The sequence below is a fragment of the Entelurus aequoreus genome, linkage group LG12, assembly GCF_033978785.1.
Source record: "Entelurus aequoreus isolate RoL-2023_Sb linkage group LG12, RoL_Eaeq_v1.1, whole genome shotgun sequence".
NCBI classification, from domain to species: Eukaryota; Metazoa; Chordata; class Actinopteri; order Syngnathiformes; family Syngnathidae; genus Entelurus; species Entelurus aequoreus.
Genome location: NC_084742.1, coordinates 56,090,533 through 56,114,580, shown reverse-complemented (window position 1 = coordinate 56,114,580; position 24,048 = coordinate 56,090,533). Strand labels below are relative to the sequence as shown.

At 40.8% G+C, this 24,048-nt stretch overlaps 1 protein-coding gene across 1 annotated transcript in view; it reads right to left on the bottom strand.

The window, feature by feature from the left end:
- nav3 (neuron navigator 3) overlaps positions 1–24,048 on the bottom strand; it is a 219,930-nt gene that overhangs the window by 43,550 nt on the left and 152,332 nt on the right. Inside the window, exons 16-19 of the mRNA XM_062064431.1 lie at positions 15,111–15,222; positions 14,919–15,046; positions 6,103–6,126; positions 3,852–4,018 (exon numbers count right to left, since the gene is read on the bottom strand). Of these exons, the coding sequence (XP_061920415.1) occupies positions 3,852–4,018; positions 6,103–6,126; positions 14,919–15,046; positions 15,111–15,222 (431 nt within the window). The remainder of the gene's footprint in view (positions 1–3,851; positions 4,019–6,102; positions 6,127–14,918; positions 15,047–15,110; positions 15,223–24,048) is intronic.

The following is a 24,048-nucleotide window of genomic DNA, read 5'->3' as shown; positions in this document are numbered from 1 at the left end:
TCAGTGTGTAACGGCACAAAGTGTGTGTTCAGTGTGTAACAACACAAAGCGTGTGTTCAGTGTGTAACGGCACAAAGTGTGTGTTCAGTGTGTAACAACACAAAGTGTGTGTTCAGTGTCTAACGACACAAAGTGTGTGTTCAGTGTGTAACAGCACAAAGTGTGTGTAACAACATAAAGTGTGTGTAACAACACAAAGTGTGTGTTCAGTGTGTAACGGCACAAAAGTGTGTGTTCAGTGTGTAACGGCACAAAGTGTGTGTTCAGTGGGTAACGGCACAAAGTGTGTGTTCAGTGTGTAACGGCACAAAGTGTGTGTTCAGTGGGTAACGGCACAAAGTGTGTGTTCAGTGTGTTACAGTACAAAGTGTGTGTAACAACACAAAGTGTGTGTTCAGTGTGTAACAACACAAAGTGTGTGTTCAGTGTCTAACGGCACAAAGTGTGTGTTCAGTGTGTAACGGCACAAAGTGTGTGTAACAACATAAAGTGTGTGTAACAACACAAAGTGTGTGTTCAGTGTGTAACGGCACAAAGTGTGTGTTCAGTGTGTAACGGCACAAAGTGTGTGTTCAGTGGGTGACGGCACAAAGTGTGTGTTCAGTGTGTAACGGCACAAAGTGTGTGTTCAGTGTGTAACGGCACAAAGTGTGTGTTCAGTGTGTAACGGCACAAAGTGTGTGTTCAGTGTGTAACGGCACAAAGTGTGTGTTCAGTGTGTAACGGCACAAAGTGTGTGTTCAGTGTGTTACGGTACAAAGTGTGTGTAACAACACAAAGTGTGTGTTCAGTGTGTAACAACACAAAGTGTGTGTTCAGTGTCTAACGGCACAAAGTGTGTGTTCAGTGTGTAACGGCACAAAGTGTGTGTAACAACATAAAGTGTGTGTAACAACACAAAGTGTGTGTTCAGTGGGTAACGGCACAAAGTGTGTGTTCAGTGTGTAACGGCACAAAGTGTGTGTTCAGTGGGTAACGGCACAAAGTGTGTGTTCAGTGTGTAACGGCACAAAGTGTGTGTTCAGTAACTAACGGCACAAAGTGTGTGTTCAGTGTGTAACGGCACAAAGTGTGTGTTCAGTATGTAACGGCACAAAGTGTGTGTTCAGTGTGTAACGGCACAAAGTGTGTGTTCAGTGTGTAACGGCACAAAGTGTGTGTTCAGTGTGTTACAGTACAAAGTGTGTGTAACAACACAAAGTGTGTGTTCAGTGTGTAACAACACAAAGTGTGTGTTCAGTGTCTAACGGCACAAAGTGTGTGTTCAGTGTGTAACAGCACAAAGTGTGTGTAACAACATAAAGTGTGTGTAACAACACAAAGTGTGTCTTCAGTGTGTAACGGCACAAAAGTGTGTGTTCAGTGTGTAACGGCACAAAGTGTGTGTTCAGTGGGTAACGGCACAAAGTATGTGTTCAGTGTGTAACGGCACAAAGTGTGTGTTCAGTAACTAACGGCACAAAGTGTGTGTTCAGTATGTAACGGCACAAAGTGTGTGTTCAGTGTGTAACGGCACAAAGTGTGTGTTCAGTGTGTAACGGCACAAAGTGTGTGTTCAGTGTGCTACAGTACAAAGTGTGTGTAACAACACAAAGTGTGTGTTCAGTGTGTAACGGCACAAAGTGTGTGTTCAGTGTGTAACGGCACAAAGTGTGTCTTCAGTGTGTAACGGCACAAAAGTGTGTGTTCAGTGTGTAACGGCACAAAGTGTGTGTTCAGTGGGTAACGGCACAAAGTGTGTGTTCAGTGTGTAACGGCACAAAGTGTGTGTTCAGTGTGTAATGGCACAAAGTGTGTGTTCAGTATGTAACGGCACAAAGTGTGTGTTCAGTGTGTAACGGCACAAAGTGTGTGTTCAGTGTGTTACAGTACAAAGTGTGTGTAACAACACAAAGTGTGTGTTCAGTGTGTAACAACACAAAGTGTGTGTTCAGTGTCTAACGGCACAAAGTGTGTGTTCAGTGTGTAACAGCACAAAGTGTGTGTAACAACATAAAGTGTGTGTAACAACACAAAGTGTGTGTTCAGTGTGTAACGGCACAAAGTGTGTGTTCAGTGTGTAACGGCACAAAGTGTGTGTTCAGTGTGTAACGGCACAAAGTGTGTGTTCAGTGTGTAACGGCACAAAGTGTGTGTTCAGTGTGTAACGGCACAAAGTGTGTGTTCAGTGTGTAACGGCACAAAGTGTGTGTTCAGTGTGTTACAGTACAAAGTGTGTGTAACAACACAAAGTGTGTGTTCAGTGTGTAACAACACAAAGTGTGTGTTCAGTGTCTAACGGCACAAAGTGTGTGTTCAGTGTGTAACAGCACAAAGTGTGTGTAACAACATAAAGTGTGTGTAACAACACAAAGTGTGTGTTCAGTGGGTAACGGCACAAAGTGTGTGTTCAGTGTGTAATGGAACAAAGTGTGTGTTCAGTAACTAACGGCACAAAGTGTGTGTTCAGTATGTAACGGCACAAAGTGTGTGTTCAGTGTGTAACAGCACAAAGTGTGTGTTCAGTGTGTTACAGTACAAAGTGTGTGTAACAACACAAAGTGTGTGTTCAGTGTGTAACAACACAAAGTGTGTGTTCAGTGTCTAACGGCACAAAGTGTGTGTTCAGTGTGTAACAGCACAAAGTGTGTGTAACAACATAAAGTGTGTGTAACAACACAAAGTGTGTGTAACAACACAAAGTGTGTGTTCAGTGTCTAACGGCACAAAGTGTGTGTTCAGTGTGTAACGGCACAAAGTGTGTGTTCAGTGGGTAACGGCACAAAGTGTGTGTTCAGTGTGTAACGGCACAAAGTGTGTGTTCAGTATGTAACGGCACAAAGTGTGTGTTCAGTGTGTAACGGCACAAAGTGTGTGTTCAGTGTGTAACGGCACAAAGTGTGTGTTCAGTGTGTTACAGTACAAAGTGTGTGTAACAACACAAAGTGTGTGTTCAGTGTGTAACAACACAAAGTGTGTGTTCAGTGTCTAACGGCACAAAGTGTGTGTTCAGTGTGTAACAACACAAAGTGTGTGTAACAACATAAAGTGTGTGTAACAACACAAAGTGTGTGTTCAGTGGGTAACGGCACAAAGTGTGTGTTCAGTGTGTAATGGAACAAAGTGTGTGTTCAGTAACTAACGGCACAAAGTGTGTGTTCAGTATGTAACGGCACAAAGTGTGTGTTCAGTGTGTAACAGCACAAAGTGTGTGTTCAGTGTGTTACAGTACAAAGTGTGTGTAACAACACAAAGTGTGTGTTCAGTGTGTAACAACACAAAGTGTGTGTTCAGTGTCTAACGGCACAAAGTGTGTGTTCAGTGTGTAACAGCACAAAGTGTGTGTAACAACATAAAGTGTGTGTAACAACACAAAGTGTGTGTAACAACACAAAGTGTGTGTTCAGTGTCTAACGGCACAAAGTGTGTGTTCAGTGTGTAACGGCACAAAGTGTGTGTTCAGTGGGTAACGGCACAAAGTGTGTGTTCAGTAACTAACGGCACAAAGTGTGTGTTCAGTATGTAACGGCACAAAGTGTGTGTTCAGTGTGTAACGGCACAAAGTGTGTGTTCAGTGTGTAACGGCACAAAGTGTGTGTTCAGTGTGTTACAGTACAAAGTGTGTGTAACAACACAAAGTGTGTGTTCAGTGTGTAACAACACAAAGTGTGTGTTCAGTGTCTAACGGCACAAAGTGTGTGTTCAGTGTGTAACAACACAAAGTGTGTGTAACAACATAAAGTGTGTGTAACAACACAAAGTGTGTGTTCAGTGGGTAACGGCACAAAGTGTGTGTTCAGTGTGTAACAGCACAAAGTGTGTGTAACAACATAAAGTGTGTGTAACGACACAAAGAGTGTGTAACAGCTCACTCTGTGGCGGAGGGTGAGGTGTGCAGCGTGGCGATGCTGCCCTGCCTGTTGTCGTGCTGCAGTTTAGGTGAGGACTGCAAGATGTCGGCCATCTCCTCCATCTCGTCCACGGCCGACTGCGACTTGGTTTTCTTCTTGCTGAAGGCGTGCTTGAAGGAGCTGCGCAGCTGAAGGCAGAGAGGAGGAGAGGACGCAGGTCAATGGCGCCGCCTCTTTTTAAAGCAAGATGGCGGCGTGATCTCTGCCGGCGGAGGTAAGAGGAAGGTCAATATCAAGGTCGATATCAAGGTCAATATCAAGGTCAATATCAAGGTCAATACCAAGGCCACAAGTGAAGATGGAAAAGGGTTTAATGATGGCGGAGCAGACAATGGCCGGGCAGCCGTGTACATGCTGACAAGAGGAGAGGATGGAAAGAGGGAACTCAGGAAGGAAAGAAGGAACTCAGGAAGGAAGGAAGGAAGGAAGAAAGGAAGAAAGGAACTCAGGAACCAAGGAAGGAAGAAAGGAACTCAGGAAGGAAGGAAGGAGGGAAGGACCGAAGGAAGGAAATAAGGAAGGAAGGCATGATGGAAGGAAGGAACTCAGGAACTCAGGAAGGAACTCGGGAACTCAGGAATTCAGGAAGTAAGGAACTAAGGAAGGAAGGAAGGAAGGAAGGAACTCAGGAAGGAACTCAGGAACTCAGGAATTCAGGAAGTAAGGAACTAAGGAAGGAAGGAAGGAAGGAAGGAACTCAGGAAGGAACTCAGGAACTCAGGAATTCAGGAAGGAAGGAACTAAGGAAGGAAGGAAGGAAGGAAGGAAGGAAGGAAGGAAGGAACTCAGGAACTCAGGAAGGAACTCAGGAACTCAGGAATTCAGGAAGGAAGGAACTAAGGAAGGAAGGAAGGAAGGGAGAAATGAAGGAAATCAGGAAGGAACGAAGGAAGGAAGGAAGGAAGGAACTCAGGAACTCAGGAATTCAGGAAGGAAGGAACTAAGGAAGGAAGGAAGGAAGGAAGGAAGAAATGAAGGAAATCAGGAAGGAAGGAAGGAAGGAAGGAAGGAAGGAACTCAGGAATTCAGGAAGTAAGGAAGGAACTCAGGAAAGAAGGAACTCAGGAAGGAAATCAGGAAGGAACTCAGGAAGGAACTCAGGAAAGAAGGAAGGAACTCAGGAAGGAAGGAAGAAAGGAAGGAAGGAACTCAGGAACTAAGGAAGGTACTCAGGAAAGAAGGAAGGAACTCATGAAGGAAGGAAGGGATTAAAGAAGGAAGAAAGGAAGTAAAGAAGGAAGGAATGAAGGAACTCAGGAACTCAGGAAGGAACTCAGGAACTCATGAAGGAACTCAGGAAGGTAGGAAGGAAGGAACTCAGGAAGGAACTCAGGAAGGAAGGAACTCAGTAAGAAACTCAGTAAGGAACTCAAGAAAGAACTCAGGAAGGAAGGAAGGAAGGAAGGAACTCAGGAAAGAAGGAACTCAGTAAGAAACTCGGTAAGGAACTCAAGAAAGAACTCAGGAAGGAAGGAAGGAAGGAAGGAACTCAGGAAAGAACTCAGGAAGGAAGGAACTCAGTAAGAAACTCAGTAAGGAACTCAAGAAGGAAGGAGGGAAGGAAGGAAAGAACTCATGAAGGAAGGAACTCAGGAAGGAAAGAAGGAAGGAAGGAACTCAGGAAGAAAGGAAGGAAGGAACTCAGGAACTAAGGAAGGAACTCAGGAAAGAAGGAAGGAACTCAGGAAAGAAGGAAGGAACTCAGGAAGGAAGGAAGTAAAGAAGGAAGGAAGGAAGTAAAGAAGGAAGGAAGGAAGGAACTCAGGAACTCAGGAAGGAACTCAGGAAGGAAGGAACTCAGTAAGAAACTCAGTAAGGAACTCAAGAAGGAAGGAGGGAAGGAAGGAAGGAACTCAGGAAGGAAGGAACTCAGAAAGGAAGGAACTCAGGAACTCAGGAAGGAAGGAACTCAGAAAGGAAGGAATTTAGGAAGGAAGGAACTCAGAAACGAAGGAAGCAAGGAACTCAGGAAGGAAGGAAGGAACTCAGGAACTCAGGAAGGAAGGAACTCAGGAAGGCAGGAAGGAAGGAACTCAGGAAGGAAGGAAGGAAGGAAAGAAGGAACTCAAGAAGGAAGGATCTCAGGAAAGAAAGAAGGAACTCAGGAAGGAACTCAGGAAGGAAGGAAAGAAGGAAGTAAGGAAGGCAGGAGGTTCAGATGATGGACAAACACACTTCACACATTCAAGAAGGCACTGCAGGCTCCACTGACCTGAGCTGGGATGGAATCAGCCACCTGAAGATGGAGAACACACTTAGTGTTAAACACACACACCACTAAGTGCACTAAGTACACTGAGTACACGAAGTACACTAAGAACACTAAGTACACTGAGTACACTAAGAATACTGAGTACACTGAGTAAAATAAGTACACTGAGTACACTGAGTACACCAAGTGTACTAAGCACATTAAGTACACTAAGTACACCGAGTACACTGAGTATGTTAAGTGCACTAAGTACACTAATTACACTGAGTACACTGAGTACACTGAGTACACTAAGTACTGAGTACACTAAGTACACTAAGTACACTAAGTACACTTGCACCCATTTGTGCTTTTTTCAGGGCCGATACTGATTATTAGTAGTCAAGGAGGCCGATACTTGGAGCTGATATTCATTTGCAGTAAAAGATGAACATTATAAGTCAGTGAACATCTGGACAAGACTTTTTGAACATGATTTTGTAGGAAAGGTGGGACTAGTAGTGACATCATGTTTGATGTTGTGTTTAATGTATCATCAAAATCACCTTTATTACGAGTGTCTAAGAGGAAAGTCAACATCTTATTTCAAAATATGGAACATCTCCTGGGAAAATTGGGGGCGTGGCCAGAACAGACCGGCAAAAAAATTCCGATATCAAAACATATTTAGGGAGAATTATTGGCAACGAGAGCGATTTAATTCTTAAAAGAAAGAAAGAAATAAATAAAGAGAAAATTGTGGCTTTAGCTAAAAAGCAGTGATTATTACTATCCACTCCACTAATTATGTATGGTTTTAAATACTACATACTGGTATCATATGTGTGTATATTGTATCTGTTCATTTTAGTTATGTTGTAGTTGTAAAAAAAAAAAAAAAAGTCTGATACGGGTATACATAATGATACCAAATATCGGCCTGGCCAACAATGGAAGACCTTTTGAGTCATTGAGTTGTAGTTGTAAAAATAAAATTATTTACAAAAAGACATCTTTTTTAAAAGTCTGATACGGATATATGTCACGATACCAAATATCGGCCTGGCCAACAATGGAAGACCTTTTGAGTCATTGAGTTGTAGTTGTAAAAATAAATAAAAAAACAAATAAATAAAAAAGTCTGATACGGATATACGTCACGATACCAAATATCGGCCTGGCCAACAATGGAAGACCTTTTGAGTCATTGAGTTGTAGTTGTAAAAATAAATAAAAAAACAAATAAATAAAAAAGTCTGATACGGATATACGTCACGATACCAAATATCGGCCTGGCCAAAATGGAAGACCTTTTGAGTCGTTGAGTTGTAGTTGTAAAAATAAATAAAAATACAAATAAATAAAAACGTCTGATACGGATATACGTCACGATACCAAATATCGGCCTGGCCTACAATGGAAGACCTTTTGAGTCATTGAGTTGTAGTTGTAAAAATAAAAAAAAATTAAAATAAATAAAAAAGTCTGATACGGATATACGTCACGATACCAAATATCGGCCTGGCCTACAATGGAAGACCTTTTGAGTCGTTGAGTTGTAGTTGTAAAAATAAATACAAATAAAAATAAATAAAAAAGTCTGATACGGATATACGTCACGATACCAAATATCGGTCTGGCCAACAATGGAAGACCTTTTGAGTCATTGAGTTGTAGTTGTAAAAATAAATAAAAAAACAAATAAATAAAAAAGTCTGATACGGATATACGTCACGATACCAAATATCGGCCTGGCCTACAATGGAAGACCTTTTGAGTCATTGAGTTGTAGTTGTAAAAATTAAAAAAAATAAAAATAAAAAAAAAAGTCTGATACGGATATACGTCACGATACCAAATATCGGCCTGGCCAACAATGGAAGACCTTTTGAGTCGTTGAGTTGTAGTTGTAAAAATAAAAATAAATTAAAAAGTCTGATACGGATATACGTCACGATACCAAATATCGGCCTGGCCTACAATGGAAAACCTTTTGAGTCATTGAGTTGTAGTTGTAAAAATAAAAAAAAATAAAAAAGTCTGATACGGATATACGTCACAATATCAAATATCGGCCTGGCCAACAATGGAAGACCTTTTGAGTCGTTGAGTTGTAATTGTAAAAATAAATAAAAATAAAAATAAATAAAAAAGTCTGATACGGATATACGTCACGATACCAAATATCGGCCTGGCCTACAATGGAAGACCTTTTGAGTCATTGAGTTGTAGTTGTAAAAATAAAAATAAATAAAAAAGTCTGATACGGATATACGTCACAATATCAAATATCGGCCTGGCCAACAATGGAAGACCTTTTGAGTTGTTGAGTTGTAGTTGTAAAACTAAATAAATAAAAAAATAAAATAAAAAGTCTGATACGGATATACGTCACGATACCAAATATGGGCCTGGCCAACAATGGAAGACCTTTTGAGTCATGCTTGAATGTTGAAGACGACGCGTAGACGGAGGTAGGTGCAGCACATGTGAAAGTATATTAGGGTTGTACGGTATGCCGGTACTAGTATAGTATACTAATGAATCATATTCGGTACTATTCCGCCTCTAAAAAGTACTGGTCCCCCGACCCCAAAAACCCCCCTTTTTTTTTAACGGGCATAAAGGCGCGCATTCGTCACGTCGTGCCATTGCTGGTTTTACGAGCAGAGGAGCATGTTCGGCAGCGCTCACACACGGAGTACTTACAAGCAGACACGTGTAGACAGAAAAGGGAGAACGGACGCATTTTGGCGTAAAAACTAAAGATGAGGTTGAAGTTACTTCTACTTTAGTTACTTCTAAATCACTAATCCTCGCCTCCATGGCGACAAATAAAGTAAGGTTCTTACATGTAACATTATCACTGGAGGACGAGGAATAGCTGACCATGCGTCACTACACACCGTAGGAGGATACAATAGCTCACCTGGCGTCACAATGTAAACAAACGCCATTGGTGGATCTACGACCTGACATCCACTCAAATGATACCAAGTACAATAGCGTATCTAGTCGATACTACTATGATAACATCGATATTTTTTATTGTCACAAAATCTTCTTTTTTTTTTTATAAACTCAGTAAACACGTCCCTGGACACATGAGGACTTTGAATATGACCAATGTATGATCCTGTAACTACTTGGTATCGCATTGATACCTAAGTGTGTGGTATCATCCAAAACTAATGTCAAGTATCAAAGAAGAGAAGAATAAGTGATTATTACATTTTAACTGAAGTGTAGATAGAACATGCTAAAACAGAAAATAAGCAGATATTAACAGTAAATGAACACGTAGATTAATAATCAGGCATGTGATTTGACCACTATGAAAAAGACTGAAAACATTTCCGGGGGAGGAAGGCCCCCAGCCAGGTCCACAGGTCCCCCCACCAGTGCCCTGGTGGGCTGGTGGGGGGACAAGCTCCTGGTTTTTCACCAATTTAACATGCTAAAATGAACAAAGACAGCACCATTTGAAGAAAATATTTTAGTGTTTAAAGACATGAAAACATCATTAATAGACATACATAACCCAATTATCCTAATGAATCACTGTATATGGTTCAGTCCCAACAGTATTTAGTCACTAATATTTACATCTTGTGTTCATTTCACATCCACAGGTGTCACATTGACCAGTGTTATTATCTACAGTTTATTTACAGTATTACCACATTACTTCAGTTCACTTCACACATTAGCTTTCTCGGAGAGCCCAGCCCTAACATGAGCTTTCCTTGCAAATGTATTTAACAAAATACCAAATGTAAACATTTCATTCTTTTCGCCAAAATAGGATATAAATTTATGAAAATAATTAAACGTGTTTAGTATTGTTTACTCATATTTGAATATAGGAAATAATAATAATGTGAGGACACTGACATATTGCATGAAACAAGTGTGGAAATATTTACCTTCAAGATTGTTACACCACTGACAATAGTTTCAAGAGACTACATACGAACTTAAAGGCCTACTGAAAGCCACTACTACCGACCACGCAGTCTGATAGTTTATATATCAATGATGAAATCTTAACGTTATAACACATGCCAATACGGCCGGGTTAACTTATAAAGTGACATTTTAAATTTGCCGCTAAACTTCCGGTTCGAAGCGCCTCTGAGGATGACGTATGCTCGTGACGTAGCCCGGGGAACACGGGTATGCCTTCCACATTGAAGCCAATACGAAAAAGCTCTGTTTTCATTTCATAATTCCACAGTATTCTGGACATCTGTGTTCGTGAATCTGTTGCAATCATGTTCATTGCATTATGGAGAAGGAAGCTGAGCAAGCAAAGAAGAAAGTTGTCGGTGCGAAATGGACGTATTTTTCGAACGAAGTCAGCAACAGCAGTACACAGCCGGCGCTTCTTTGTTTACATTCCCGAAAGATGCAGTCAAGATGGAAGAACTCGGATAACAGAGACTCTAACCAGGAGGACTTTTGACTTCGATACACAGACGCCTGTAGAGAACTGGGACAACACAGACTCTTACCAGGATTACTTTGATTTGGATGACAAAGACGCAGACGTGCTACTGTGAGTATGCAGCTTTGGCTTCTAAACATTTGATCGCTTGACCGTATGTGCGCAACTTTTTTTGCGTATGTACGTAACTTTTTTAAAATATATAAGCTTTATGAACCTTGGGTTAGGTGAACGGTCTTTTGGGCTGAGTGATTGTGTGTGTTGATCAGGTGTTTGAATTGTATTGGCGTGTTCTATGGAGCTAGGAGCTAGCATAGGAGCTAGGAGTTAGCATAACAAAGACGTAGGTGTTTTTATGCAGGATTAATTTGTGGCATATTAAATATAAGCCTGGTTGTGTTGTGGCTAATAGAGTATATATATGTCTTGTGTTTATTTACTGTTTTAGTCATTCCCAGCTGAATATCAGGTACCGTGAGTATGCAGCCTTGGCTGCTAAACATTTGATAGCTTGACCGTACGTGCGCGTCACGTACGTAACTTTTTAAAAATATATGAGCTTTATGAACCTTGGGTTAGGTGAACGGTCTTTTGGGCTGAGTGATTGTGTGTGTTGATCAGGTGTTTGAATTGTATTGGCGTGTTCTATGGAGCTAGGAGATAGCAGAGGAGCTAGCATAACAAACACGTAGGTGTTTTTATGCAGGATTAATTTGTGGCATATTAAATATAAGCCTGGTTGTGTTGTGGCTAATAGAGTATATATATGTCTTGTGTTTATTTACTGTTGTAGTCATTCCCAGCTGAATATCAGGTACCGTGAGTATGCAGCCTTGGCTGCTAAACATTGTTCTATACTAAATCCTTTCAGCAAAAATATGGCAATATCGCGAAATGATCAAGTATGACACATAGAATAGATCTGCTATCCCCGTTTAAATAAAAAAAATTCATTTCAGTAGGCCTTTAATATTACAAAATAGTATTATATGCAAATTTATTTCAAATAAATTGTTAACTGGATTCAATAATGCGACTCTTTGAATTTCTGTAATTTCATAATATATTTTCAGGTGGCTTTTTATTTTTAGAAAAACCCATTTATATTTCGCAAAGCAATAATTGGTTAATATTTAAAACAAACATGCGTATTTCGCAAGCAAATATTTTTTAGCTTACCTCATTATTAACAACCCTGTGTGAAACTGAAGTGGGTTGTTTGGGCGGATCTTTCCTCTCCATGTAAACAAAGGATGAAGTCCGTAAGGTTTGCTCACTTTCGGTTGACACCCAAAAGTACCAGCTAGTGAAAAGTTTGTTTTCCTTGCTTCAAGTTGTTTCATATGTTTTTGCCGTTTCGCATGTACTTCCGAAGCCTTGAAACCTCGTGATCCATAGTCAATATTATCATGACACCACGTGCACAAAACCTTTCCGGGACGATCGATTTTCCGAATAAAATCACAGAACAAAGTCGTAACTTCCTTCTTCCCAACAGTATCAGTGATTTCCCTTTCCATCCAGTCCCATCGAAACTTATTTTTGACATGTTTATCAATTTCTTTTACTCGTAAAGCGTCCTTTCTCTCGAGAACCGACATCGTTTACATATGGAAAATGGCGGTATGATGACATTATTAAAGGCCTACTGAAATGAATTTTTTAAATTTAAACGGGGATAGCAGATCTATTCTATGTGTCATACTTGATCATTTCGCGATATTGCCATATTTTTGCTGAAAGGATTTAGTATAGAACAACGACGATAAAGATTACAACTTTTGGTATCTGATAAAAAAAAGTAGCGTGACGTAGTCAGTTGAACATATACGCAAAGTTCCCTATTGTTTACAATGATGGCCGCATGAAGTGAGAGAGATTCGGACCGAGAAAGCGACAATTTCCCCATTAATTTGAGCGAGGATGAAAGATTTGTGGATGAGTAAAGTGCAAGTGAAGGACTAGTGGGGAGTTGAAGCTATTCAGATAGGGAAGATGCTGTGAGAGCCGGGGGTGACCTGATATTCAGCTGGGAATGACTACAACAGTAAATAAACACAAGACATATATATACTCTATTAGCCACAACACAACCAGGCTTATATTTAATATGCCACAAATTAATCCTGCATAATAACACCTGCGTGTTTGTTATGCTAGCTCCTAGCTCCTCTGCTAGCTCCTAGCTCCATAGAACACGCCAATACAATTCAGACACCTGATCAACACACACAATCACTCAGCCCAAAAGACCGTTCACCTAACCCAAGGTTCATAAAGCTTATATATTTTTAAAAAGTTACGTACGTGACGCGCACATACGGTCAAGCTATCAAATGTTTAGCAGCCAAGGCTGCATACTCACGGTACCTGATATTCAGCTGGGAATGACTACAACAGTAAATAAACACAAGACATATATTTACTCTATTAGCCACAACACAACCAGGCTTATATTTAATATGCCACAAATGAATCCTGCATAAAAACACCTGCGTGTTTGTTATGCTAGCTCCTAGCTCCTCTGCTAGCTCCTAGCTCCATAGAACACGCCAATACAATTCAAACACCTGATCAACACACACAATCACTCAGCCCAAAAGACCGTTCACCTAACCCAAGGTTCATAAAGCTTATATATTTTAAAAAAGTTACGTACATACGCAAAAAAAAGTTGCGCACATACGGTCAAGCGATCAAATGTTTAGAAGCCAAAGCTGCATACTCACAGTAGCACGTCTGCGTCTTTGTCATCCAAATCAAAGTAATCCTGGTAAGAGTCTGTGTTGTCCCAGTTCTCTACAGGCGTCTGTGTATCGAAGTCAAAAGTCCTCCTGGTTAGAGTCTCTGTTATCCGAGTTCTTCCATCTTGACTGCATCTTTCGGGAATGTAAACAAAGAAGCGCCGGCTGTGTACTGTTGTTGCTGACTACGTTCGAAAAATACGTCCATTTCGCACCGACAACTTTCTTCTTTGCTTGCTCAGCTTCCTTCTCCATAATGCAATGAACATGATTGCAACAGATTCACGAACACAGATGTCCAGAATACTGTGGAATTATGAAATGAAAACAGAGCTTTTTCGTATTGGCTTCAATGTGGAAGGCATACCCGTGTTCCCCGGGCTACGTCACGCGCATACGTCATCCTCAGAGGCGTTTCGAACCGGAAGTTTAGCGGCAAATTTAAAATGTCACTTTATAAGTTAACCCGGCCGTATTGGCATGTGTTATAATGTTAAGATTTCATCATTGATATATAAACTATCAGACTGCGTGGTCGGTAGTAGTGGGTTTCAGTAGGCCTTTAACGTCACAAGGAACATATCGACCAATCAACTACGGCGTAATATAAACTACGTCTCGAATCTTGATTTAGGGTCGGAAAAAAGAAAAAGAAAAACGGGAGATAATTTTTTTTTACCCCGAGATTAAAAAAGACGGAATTCCGACTTTAGACGGAAAAATCACATGCCTGAATAATACATTTTTACAGTTTGTCCTTCATATTGTAGACAAAATAATAGGTGTATAAATGACACAATATGTTACTGCATAAACTAATTATAAGTCTTTGTTTGTTTACTTACTACAAAAAGACAAGTTGTCTAGTATGTTCACTATGTTCGGGACGGTATAGCTCGGTTGGTAGAGCGGCCGTGCCAGCAACTTGAGGGTTGCAGGTTCGATCCCCGCTTCCGCCATCCTAGTCACTGCCGTTGTGTCCTTGGGCAAGACACTTTACCCACCTGCTCCCAGTGCCACCCACACTGGTTTAAATGTAACTTAGATATTGGGTTTCACAATGTAAAGCGCTTTGAGTCACTTGAGAAAAAGCGCTATATAAATGTAATTCACTTCACTTCACTTCACTATTTTATTTAAGGACTAAATTACAATAATCAACATATGTTTCATGTACTAAGATTTTTTTGTTCAAATAAAGCCAATAATGACATTTTTTTGTGGTCCCCATTATTTAGAAAAGTATCAAAATAATAAACAATTGGTATCATGACAACCCTAAAGTGTACTCAATGAAAGGAAGGAAGTCATCGGCTTCTTATTCCACTTGTTTGTGCAAATGACTGGTGAATTAATTCCTTCATCAAGCTGCATCCAGTAGATTGCAGAGGATGCAGACGCGTTTTTAAAAAAGCAAGCAAAGGAAGACACGCCAGTCATTTTTTCCAGCGATAAGTATGTGTGAGGGGATTTCAGGCCGTCCTTTTGAGTCCGTGCCTGGGATTAAAAGCCTTTTAAAAAAAGCACTTTGCCAGCAAGGAAGAGTGTTTGCTACTTCCAGCCCCCCCGGAGTCAAGAAGCACTTGTCTACACTTTCACTTCCAGACGTCAGCCTCGTCTGCATGACGAGCTTCACATGAACTTACCCAGTTCTTCTTCTTCTTCTTGTTCTTGTCCTCGCCGTCCTTGCCCAGGCTGCCCATGCTGGAGTGGCTGGCCGCGCTGTTGATGCTCGACATGCTCTCAGACGAGTGCTGCCGTCTGATGCGCAGATCTGTGACGGTATCGTTCCACGTGAGCGTCGCCGTATCACTCCAGGCGACGACGCCGGGGCTTACCTTTGTGCTGGTGGTCCGGGCCGTTGAGCGCCACCTGTATGGCCGTCTGGGCGTCGCTGTTCTGGGTTTTCAGCGAGTCTATGGTCTCCCTCAGCTCAACCAATTCAGACTCCTGAGGGAAAAGAAGGACACTGGTCATCTTGAGCGTGTACAGAACCCAAAAGCGGTGAAGTTGGCACGTCGTGTAAATCAGTGGTCCCCAACCACCGGGCCGACCGATTGCACAAGAAATTAAAAAAAAAAAAATAAATAAAATAAAATAAATATTTTTTTAATTTTTTATTAAAATCAACATAAAAAACACAATATATACATTATATATCAATATAGATCAATACAGTCTGCATGGATACAGTCCGTAAGCACACAAGATTGTATTTCTTTATGAAAAAAAATTATATATATATTTTTTTAAACCCCCCCCCTTTTAAATTTCTCGCTAAACTTCCGGTTGAAAACGTCTATGTATGATGACGTATGCGCGTGACGTCAATCGTTGAAACGGAAGTATTGGTAGGCAAGGCAAGGCAAGGCAACTTTATTTGTATAGCGCTTTTCATACACAAGGCAGACTCAAAGTGCTTCACAGACAACAAAGTGAAATGAAAGAAAATAAAAGCAAAATTAAAATGCAGACAATAAAAATAAAAACAGTGCAGACGTTAAAAGTTAAAAGATTAAAAGATTTAGCTGAAAGCTAAGGTGAACATAAAAGTCTTCAGTCTAGTTTTAAAAGTAGTGAGAGTTGGGGAGAGTCTGACATCTTCAGGAAGTTTATTCCAGCTATGTGTTGCATAGTGACTGAATGATGATCTCCCTTGATTTGAGTTTACTCTTGGAACCGCTAACAGATTGGTCTCAGAAGATCTTAGTGATCTAGAGGGCGTATATAGTGGGAGCATATCAGTGATATACTTGGGCCCTAGACCATGTAGTGATTTATATGTGAGCAGGAGGATTTTGAAATCTATTCTCTGATGTACAGGGAGCCAATGTAAGGATTTAAGAATTGGTGTAATGTGCTCACATTTTTTGGTCTTTGTTAGAACTCTAGCAGCAGCGTTCTGAACAAGCTGTAGCTGCCTGACAGTTTTTTTTGGGAAGACCTGCAAGGAGACCATTACAATAGTCTAGCCTACTGGTAATAAAGGCATGTACAAGTTTTTCTAAGTCTTGAGCTGACATGAGCCCTCTAAGTCTTTTTACATTTTTGAGGTGATAGTAGGCCGATTTTGTTACTGATTTGATGTGACTGTCGAAATGTAAATCAGAATCTAAAATAACCCCAAGATTTCTGGCTTTATTTGAGGTTTTCAGGGACAGTGATTGAAGGTGTTGGATGACTTTAAACCTTTCTTTTTTTAGCACCAAAAACAATTATCTCAGTTTTATCTTCATTTAGTTGTAGGAAATTTTGGCACATCCAGTGTTTGACTTGCTCAATGCACTGGCACAGAAGATCTATGGGGCGATAGTCATTTGGTGATAGCGCTACATAGATTTGGGTGTCATCGGCATAGCAATGATGGTCAATGTTATTATTTTGCATGATTTGTCCTAGTGGGAGCATATAGATGTTAAATAAAGTCGGCCCCAAGATTGAACCTTGGGGGACTCCACACGTTACGTTGGTTGGTTCTGATACAAAGTCACCAATGGAAACAAAATAGTTCCTATCTTGTAGATATGACTTGAACCAGCTTAAAACTGTGCCTGAGATCCCCACCCAGTTTTCCAACCTGTCCAAAAGTATTGAGTGGTCGACTGTGTCAAATGCAGCACTGAGGTCCAAAAGCATTAATACTGAAGTTTTGCCAGAGTCTGTGTTTAGACGGATGTCATTTATAACTTTAAGAAGGGCCGTCTCTGTGCTATGAAGAGGTCGAAATCCTGACTGGAAGTTGTTGTGGCAGCCAGTAGAAGCCAAGAAGTGATTTAGTTGTTGGAGGACAACTTTCTCAATTATTTTACTTATGAATGGTAGATTTGAAATTGGTCTGTAGTTGTTGATAACAGAGGCATCTAGGCTCTGCTTTTTTAGAAGAGGTTTAATGACTGCAGTTTTGAAAGCCTTCGGGAAATTGCCCGATTTAATAGAATTATTAACTATTTGCAAGATGTCTGTTGATAGGCAGTCAAAAACATTCTTAAAGAAGTTGGTAGGTAAAACATCAAGGCAGCAGGTGGATGACTTTAGAGCTGTCACCGTTTCCACTAGAGTTTTAGAGTCTATGGCATTAAAGCTTGCCATCATTGCTGTGTTACTTTTGCCTAAATGGGGTGGTGATCCAACTTTTTTACTTGAGATATTGATGGTGCGTCTGATGCCTTCAATTTTATCAGTATAAAAGAATGCAAAGTCATTGCATTTCTGCGTGGAATGGAGTTCGGCTGGTATTTGTGTTGGGGGTTTAGTCAGTCTGTCAACGATTGTGAATAGGGTTTTGGCCTTATTTGTGTTGCTGTTTATGATATTGGAGAAGAATGTTTCTCTAGCACTTTTTAAGACTAAATTGTAGGCCTGGAGGCTCTCTTTATAGATGTCATGGTGAATATGAAGTTTTGTATTCCGCCAGATTCGTTCAGCCTTCCTGCACTCTCTTCTCTGGGCTGTTACAGCAGCAGATTTTCTCCAGGGTGCCTTTTGCTTGCCAGAAATCGTTTTAACTGTAACAGGTGCAATGATATCTATGATATTCACAATTTTGGAATTAAAGTTGCTTACAAGATCATCAGCATGACATGGGTTTAGAGGTGGTAGTGAGGAGATGGCGTTTTTAAAGAGGACATTAGCATGTTCATTTATGTACCGCTTTTTGACATTCTTTGATTCTGTTTGTGTGTCCGGAATTACAGAAATATTAAAGAAAACACAGAAATGATCAGACAATGAAGGATCAATCACAAGAACATCAGAAACATTGAGACCTTTTGTGATAATCAGGTCCAGGGTGTGTCCCTTATAATGTGTAGCCTCTTTCACATGTTGAGACAGTTCAAATGTGTCTAAAATAGTAAAAAGTTCTTTTGCGCCCTTGTCATTTAAATCGTCAATATGAAAATTAAAATCACCAGTTATAACCAGGCAGTCAAAGTCAGTGGAGATGCTAGACAATAGTTCAGTAAAATCATCAAAAAAATTTGCAGAATATTTAGGTGGCCTGTAGATAATTAACAAGAGAATTTTGGGAGAGCATTTCAACACAGCACACAGGTATTCAAATGATGTAAACTCACCGAGTGACATCTGTTTCCCCTGAAACATGTTTTTAAATATAGCAGCAACCCCTCCACCTCTTTTCCCCGATCTACATATATCAATGAAGTTATAGTTGGGGGGTGCTGTCTCGATCAGAATGCTTGCACTGTTATTTTGTTCCAGCCATGTTTCAGTTAAAAACATAAAGTCAAGTTTAGAAGTGCTAATAAAATCATTGACTAAAAATGATTTGCTATTCAGAGACATGACATTGAGCAGACCCATCCTGATGGTGTTATTGACAGGCTTCGATGTTGGCTTTGATTTGGAGATAATAGGAATGAGATTGTTTAGGTTAGCAGGGTGGCTAAGTTTCCCAATGTTTACTCTCTTGGTAGTCACAACAGGGATGTAGAAGGTGCCATGATTTGATGTAGGCAACCTTGGGCCCAGCTGATAATGTGGTCTACTGCTGAACCCTTTTCTGTATCAGAAATATTCAGGACTGCTGTCAGGGCGAGGCGGGGTTTGCCGTAAGGGGGAGGGGGAGTGAGTAGCGTCAGAGCTGGGACGAACTACTGAAGGTGGACGTTGAGGGCGTGTAAGGGGTTGGCGTGAGAAAGGTGAAGTATGGCTGGGGGGTTGTGGAGCACGCCTTCGTGGAGGGGGTGGTGGAGGTGAGCGATGATCTAGGGGGGTAAAAATCTGAGTAGGGTGGGGCGTGAGTGGGGGTAGCTCCCGGAACTCCAAGGGGGAGAAGGGGGGAGAAAGGTCTACTTGAGGGAGGGAGAAAGATGGAGACGTGGATGGCTTGGGGGATGTGGGGGAGGGATCTTCACATGCATTCAGAATGGAGGGAGGGGCGGTAGAGGAGGATAGACACCTCTCCTCTTTGCTCTGGTGTATCTCATGGTCGACGTTCTCCTTTTGCAGTGGCGGTCCTCCTTCGACGTTCCTGATAGGCTGTGTTGTGTCTTCCTTCCTCGGTGGCTCCTCTTGTCTCTTGTCCTTGGCAGTGATGATAGATGCAAGATGCAGGAAGTGAAACATGTTGTTCATGAATAGCTTTACTCCCATCTTATTCAGGCAAAGTCCGTCTGCCTTAAAAAGATGCCTGCGGTCCCAGAAAAAGCTAAAATTGTCAATAAAATGCATTGAACGAGCAAGAAGTGCACTTGATAGCCACTCATTCAGCGAGTAAAGTCTACTGAATCTCTCAGCTCCTCTCCTGATTGGGGGTAGAGGACCACTGATAAAAACGTCAGCATTCACAGCGCTGACTGTTTCAAAGAGTTTATTGAAGTGCTCTTTCAGCTCTCTTGATTGTTGTTTTACAATGTCATTAAAACCAATGTGCAGGATGATATTTTTCACATTTGGGTGTGCAGCGACAATTTCCAGGATTCTTTTTTCCATGTCAGATACCATATCCTTCGGAAAGCAGAGTACTTTGGTGTTATTATTGCTTTTCATATCTTTTACAGAAAAGTCCCCCACAATCAGATTTTCAGGAGCTCTCGTTAGCTTTCTCTGTGGTGTAAAGTTAGCAGGTCTTACCCTTCTGCGTGGTGATGGTGGGTTATTCAGGCAATCAGAGGGGGATCCATTGTCCATCAACAGTGGGGCAAACCTGTTCTTTAGTTGGACACTTGCTTGCTGGGGAGGTTTATTGGTAGTTCTCCTCTTCTCAGCTGTCCGCTGCTGTGTCCTACGTGGCAGTGGAGTTGATGACGCAGTATGCCTGGCTGAAGATGGTAGCGCAGGCCAGCCGGTCAGATCAGAGATATCGGGGCGCTGGGTCCTGCCAGATATCCATTCTCCCTTGTCGCAGGGAGGTGGTCTTCTCTTTGGCTTTGCACCAAGTGTGTTCCAGGGAGGATTTTCACTGGTAGATTTATTACCCTCTACAGGGACCTCCCGTTTCTTCGTAGCTTCATTGTTGCTAGTTAGCTGGGTTGTAGCATGGTGCTGTCCAGTGTTTTCAGTCGACAGGAGTGCTAGAGTGGTGTTGTAGCCACATTGTCCATTCACTTCTAAATTCACTTCCAACCGATTCATTTTTATTTCCAACAGTAAAATCTTCTTTAGCAGTTTGTGGTAATCTTCCGTAGAGAAAGGAGGCATCTTATGCTGATTACCTTTAGCACTGTAGCACAGGCTCGGGCTCAGGCTTATCTTGAATGGTAGGCCTCCTCGCGTAGTGTTGAGGACGTCGTAAAAATATTGAAAAATGCCTCTGTTATCTAAAAGAAAATATAGTCCCACTGGTTTGGTAAGTATCCAAGAGCTGTTGCTCTTTATGTAAGAAAATAGCAGCAGATAGTAGCAAAAAATGCAAGCAGAAGCGAGAGCAAGCGAGAGCAAGCAGAAAAGCGTCCATCCAGCGCAGAGGACGGACTGTATTGAATCCAATACAAAAAAGCTCTGTTTTCATCTCAAAATTCCACAGTACTCTGGACATCTGTGTTGGTGAGTCTTTTGCAATTTGTTTAAGGAACAATGGAGACTGCAAAGAAGAAAGTTGTAGGTGGGATCGGTGTATTAGCGGCTGGCTGCAGCAACACAACCAGGAGGACTTTGACTTGGATAGCAGACGCGCTAGCCGACGCTAGCCGCCGACCGCACGGATGATCGGGTGAAGTCCTTTGTCCTTCCTTCGATCGCAGGTGAGCACGGGTGTTGATGAGCAGATGAGGGCTGGCGTAGGTGGATAGCTAATATTTTTATCATAGCTCTGTCGAGGTCCCGTAGCTAAGTTAGCTTCAATGGCGTCGTTAGCAACAGCATTGTTAAGCTTCGCCAAGCTGGGAATTATTAACCGTGTAGTTACATGTACATGGTTTAATAGTATTGTTGATCTTCGGTCTATCCTTCCAGTCAGGGGCTTATTTATTTTGTTTCTATCTGCATTTGAGCCCGATGCTATCACGTTAGCTCCGTAGCTAAAGTGCTTCGCCGATGTATTGTCGTGGAGATAAAAGTCACTGTGAATGTCCATTTCGCGTTCTCGACTCTCATTTTCAAGAGGATATAGTATCCGAGGTGGTTTAAAATACAAATCCGTGATCCACAATAGAAAAGGGAGAAAGTGTGGAATCCAATGAGCCAGCTTGTACCTAAGTTACGGTCAGAGCAAAAAAAGATGCGTCCTGCACTGCACTCTAGTCCTTCACTCTCACATTCCTCATCCACGAATCTTTCATTCTGGCTCAAATTAATGGGGTAATCGTCGCTTTCTCGGTCCGAATCTCTCTCGCTGCTGGTGTAAACAATGGGGAAATGTGAGGAATCCTTCCTCCGGGGACGTCACGCTACTTCCGGTACAGGCAAGGTTTTTTTTTATTAGCAACCAAAAGTTGCGAACTTTATCTTCGATGTTCTCTACTAAATGCTTTCAGCAAAAATATGGCAATATCGCGAAATGATCAAGTATGACACATAGAATGGATCTGCTATCCCCGTTTAAATAAAAAAATGTCATTTCAGTAGGCCTTTAAGATGGAAAGTGTAGCTGCCATTATGATGTGCAGTGATGTTTTCTAATGAGCGTAAGTCTTGAACTATACAAAGTATTTCTATGGTTGGAATCTGTGCTTTTGCATGATATTTTAGTGACCAGTGTTGTCCTGATACCAATATTATATCGATACTTTTCGGTACTTTTCTAAATAAAGTGGACCAGAAAATGTTTTAACTTAAAATCTTGGGGTACGGCGGACCGGTACTTTTCAGAGGCGGTATGGTACCCAGTGTTTCCCACACATTCATTTATTTGTGGCGGCCCGCCACTAAAGAATTAAGGCCGCCACAAAATGTTTTAATTTTTAAAAAAATTTTAAATTTATTTTTTTGTCCTGTCCAGCTTCTCAGGCAAATCATATAGTTGATGTAGATGCCCATATAGGCTGTTCAGATTTACTTTACAAATGAGAAGTGTAGGATCAAGATTTTTGGAGCTCTTTGTTCAGTGGATCAGATGTTTGATGAAGCTCTGTGTCTATCTACCACCACTACTGTTTTCTGTTTATTTGTTACTGACTGTGGCAGGACACCTCTGCCTCTGTTTCACTTTATGTTGCTGGTAAATAATATGGTTGTAGTTGTAGGCTAAAGTTAAATGATTTAGTATGCACTAATTAAAGGGGCAGAGCATTAAGAGACATTTTAGCTTTTATATTTTTATAAGATATATTTTTTGTAAGAACCACAATTAATAAATATATTTCAGTGAATAACTTATTGTTCAAATCTGTATATAAATATGTACATAAAGTGTTGTAATTATATTGTAAAATGGATGGATGGATGTACGTTTAAAAAAAATGTTATTATTAATTAGTAAGTATACATTTTTTGAGCCTTTTTAGAGAAAATCATATCATTGTAGTAAATTATGCAAATTACTCAATGATGTCATGTTGACCACGCCCATAGCCACGCCCCCACCGCCCCAGGTATCTTGGCAGTTTATGGGAAACACTGGTACCGAATATGATTCATTAGTATCGCGGTACTATACTAATACCCGTATACCGTACAACCCTACTAGTTACTATGGTAATCTACGTCACAGCAGGTCAGACGAGGCACCAAGCAGCGTGGGTGTGGCTTGATTGTAAAATATGTCGATTGAGAGGGGGTGTGACGTTCATATGTTCTCAATATTCAGGGTTTTATCGTTAATAGAAACATTTGAAATTCCATTCCGTTTTTAAGTCTGTCATAGCATTTTTAGCATTCAATCAGACTTTATTGTGAGGTTTTGTATTAGTGTTCCTAAAAAATAGATATACCGGCCCCCAGACACATTTTTATTCTCTAAATTTGGCCCCCGAGTCGAAATAATTGCCTAGGCCTGCTCTAAAAGGTCTTATCTTTGTGCATGTGATGTCAGATGAAACAAAAATGTCCACCCCTTTGCAACCCTAGTTTTGATCATGTAAGAGTCGCAATCCTCTGCTCGCAACTTTAGTGGAACATCTTTGCACGTGTTTTTAACACGCGCAAACCTTGAGTAGACCAGGCTCCTACAGTATTTGCTACTTTGCAGTTGGACAGATGCATAAAATGATGCTACCTTGCATTTTAGTTTCATCCCGAAAGTCGAACTTTGCCACTTCTTTTTTTTTTTTTGGAGTACCTGCGATGTTCTCTTCAGGGTTCCTCCACGGTAAGTGTGTACAGGTGAGTGACTAAAAATGGATGCGTATGCAAAAGTGCAATATATTTATCTGTACAGTAACCTATTTATTTATATCTGCACCTTATTGCTTTTTTATGAGCTAATGCAACAAAATTCCGTTCTTATCTGTACTGTAAAGGTCAAATTTGAATGACAATAAAAAGGAAGTCTCAGCAGTGTTTCCCATAAACTGCCAAGATACCTGTGGCGGTGGGGGCGTGGCTATGGGCGTGGCCACCATGACATCATCGAGTAATTTGCATAATTTACTACAATGATATGATTTTCTCTAAAAAGGCTCCAAAAATGTATACTTACTAATTAATAATAACAGTTTTGTTTTAAACGTCCATCCATCCATCCATTTTACAATATCATTACAACACTTTATGTCCATATTTATATACAGATTTGAACAATAAGTTATTCACTGAAATATATTTATTAATTGTGGTTCTTACAAAAAATATATCTTATAAAATATAAAAGCTAAAATGTCTCTTAAAGCTCTGCCCCTTTAATTAGTGCATACTAAATAATTGAACTTTAGCCTACTA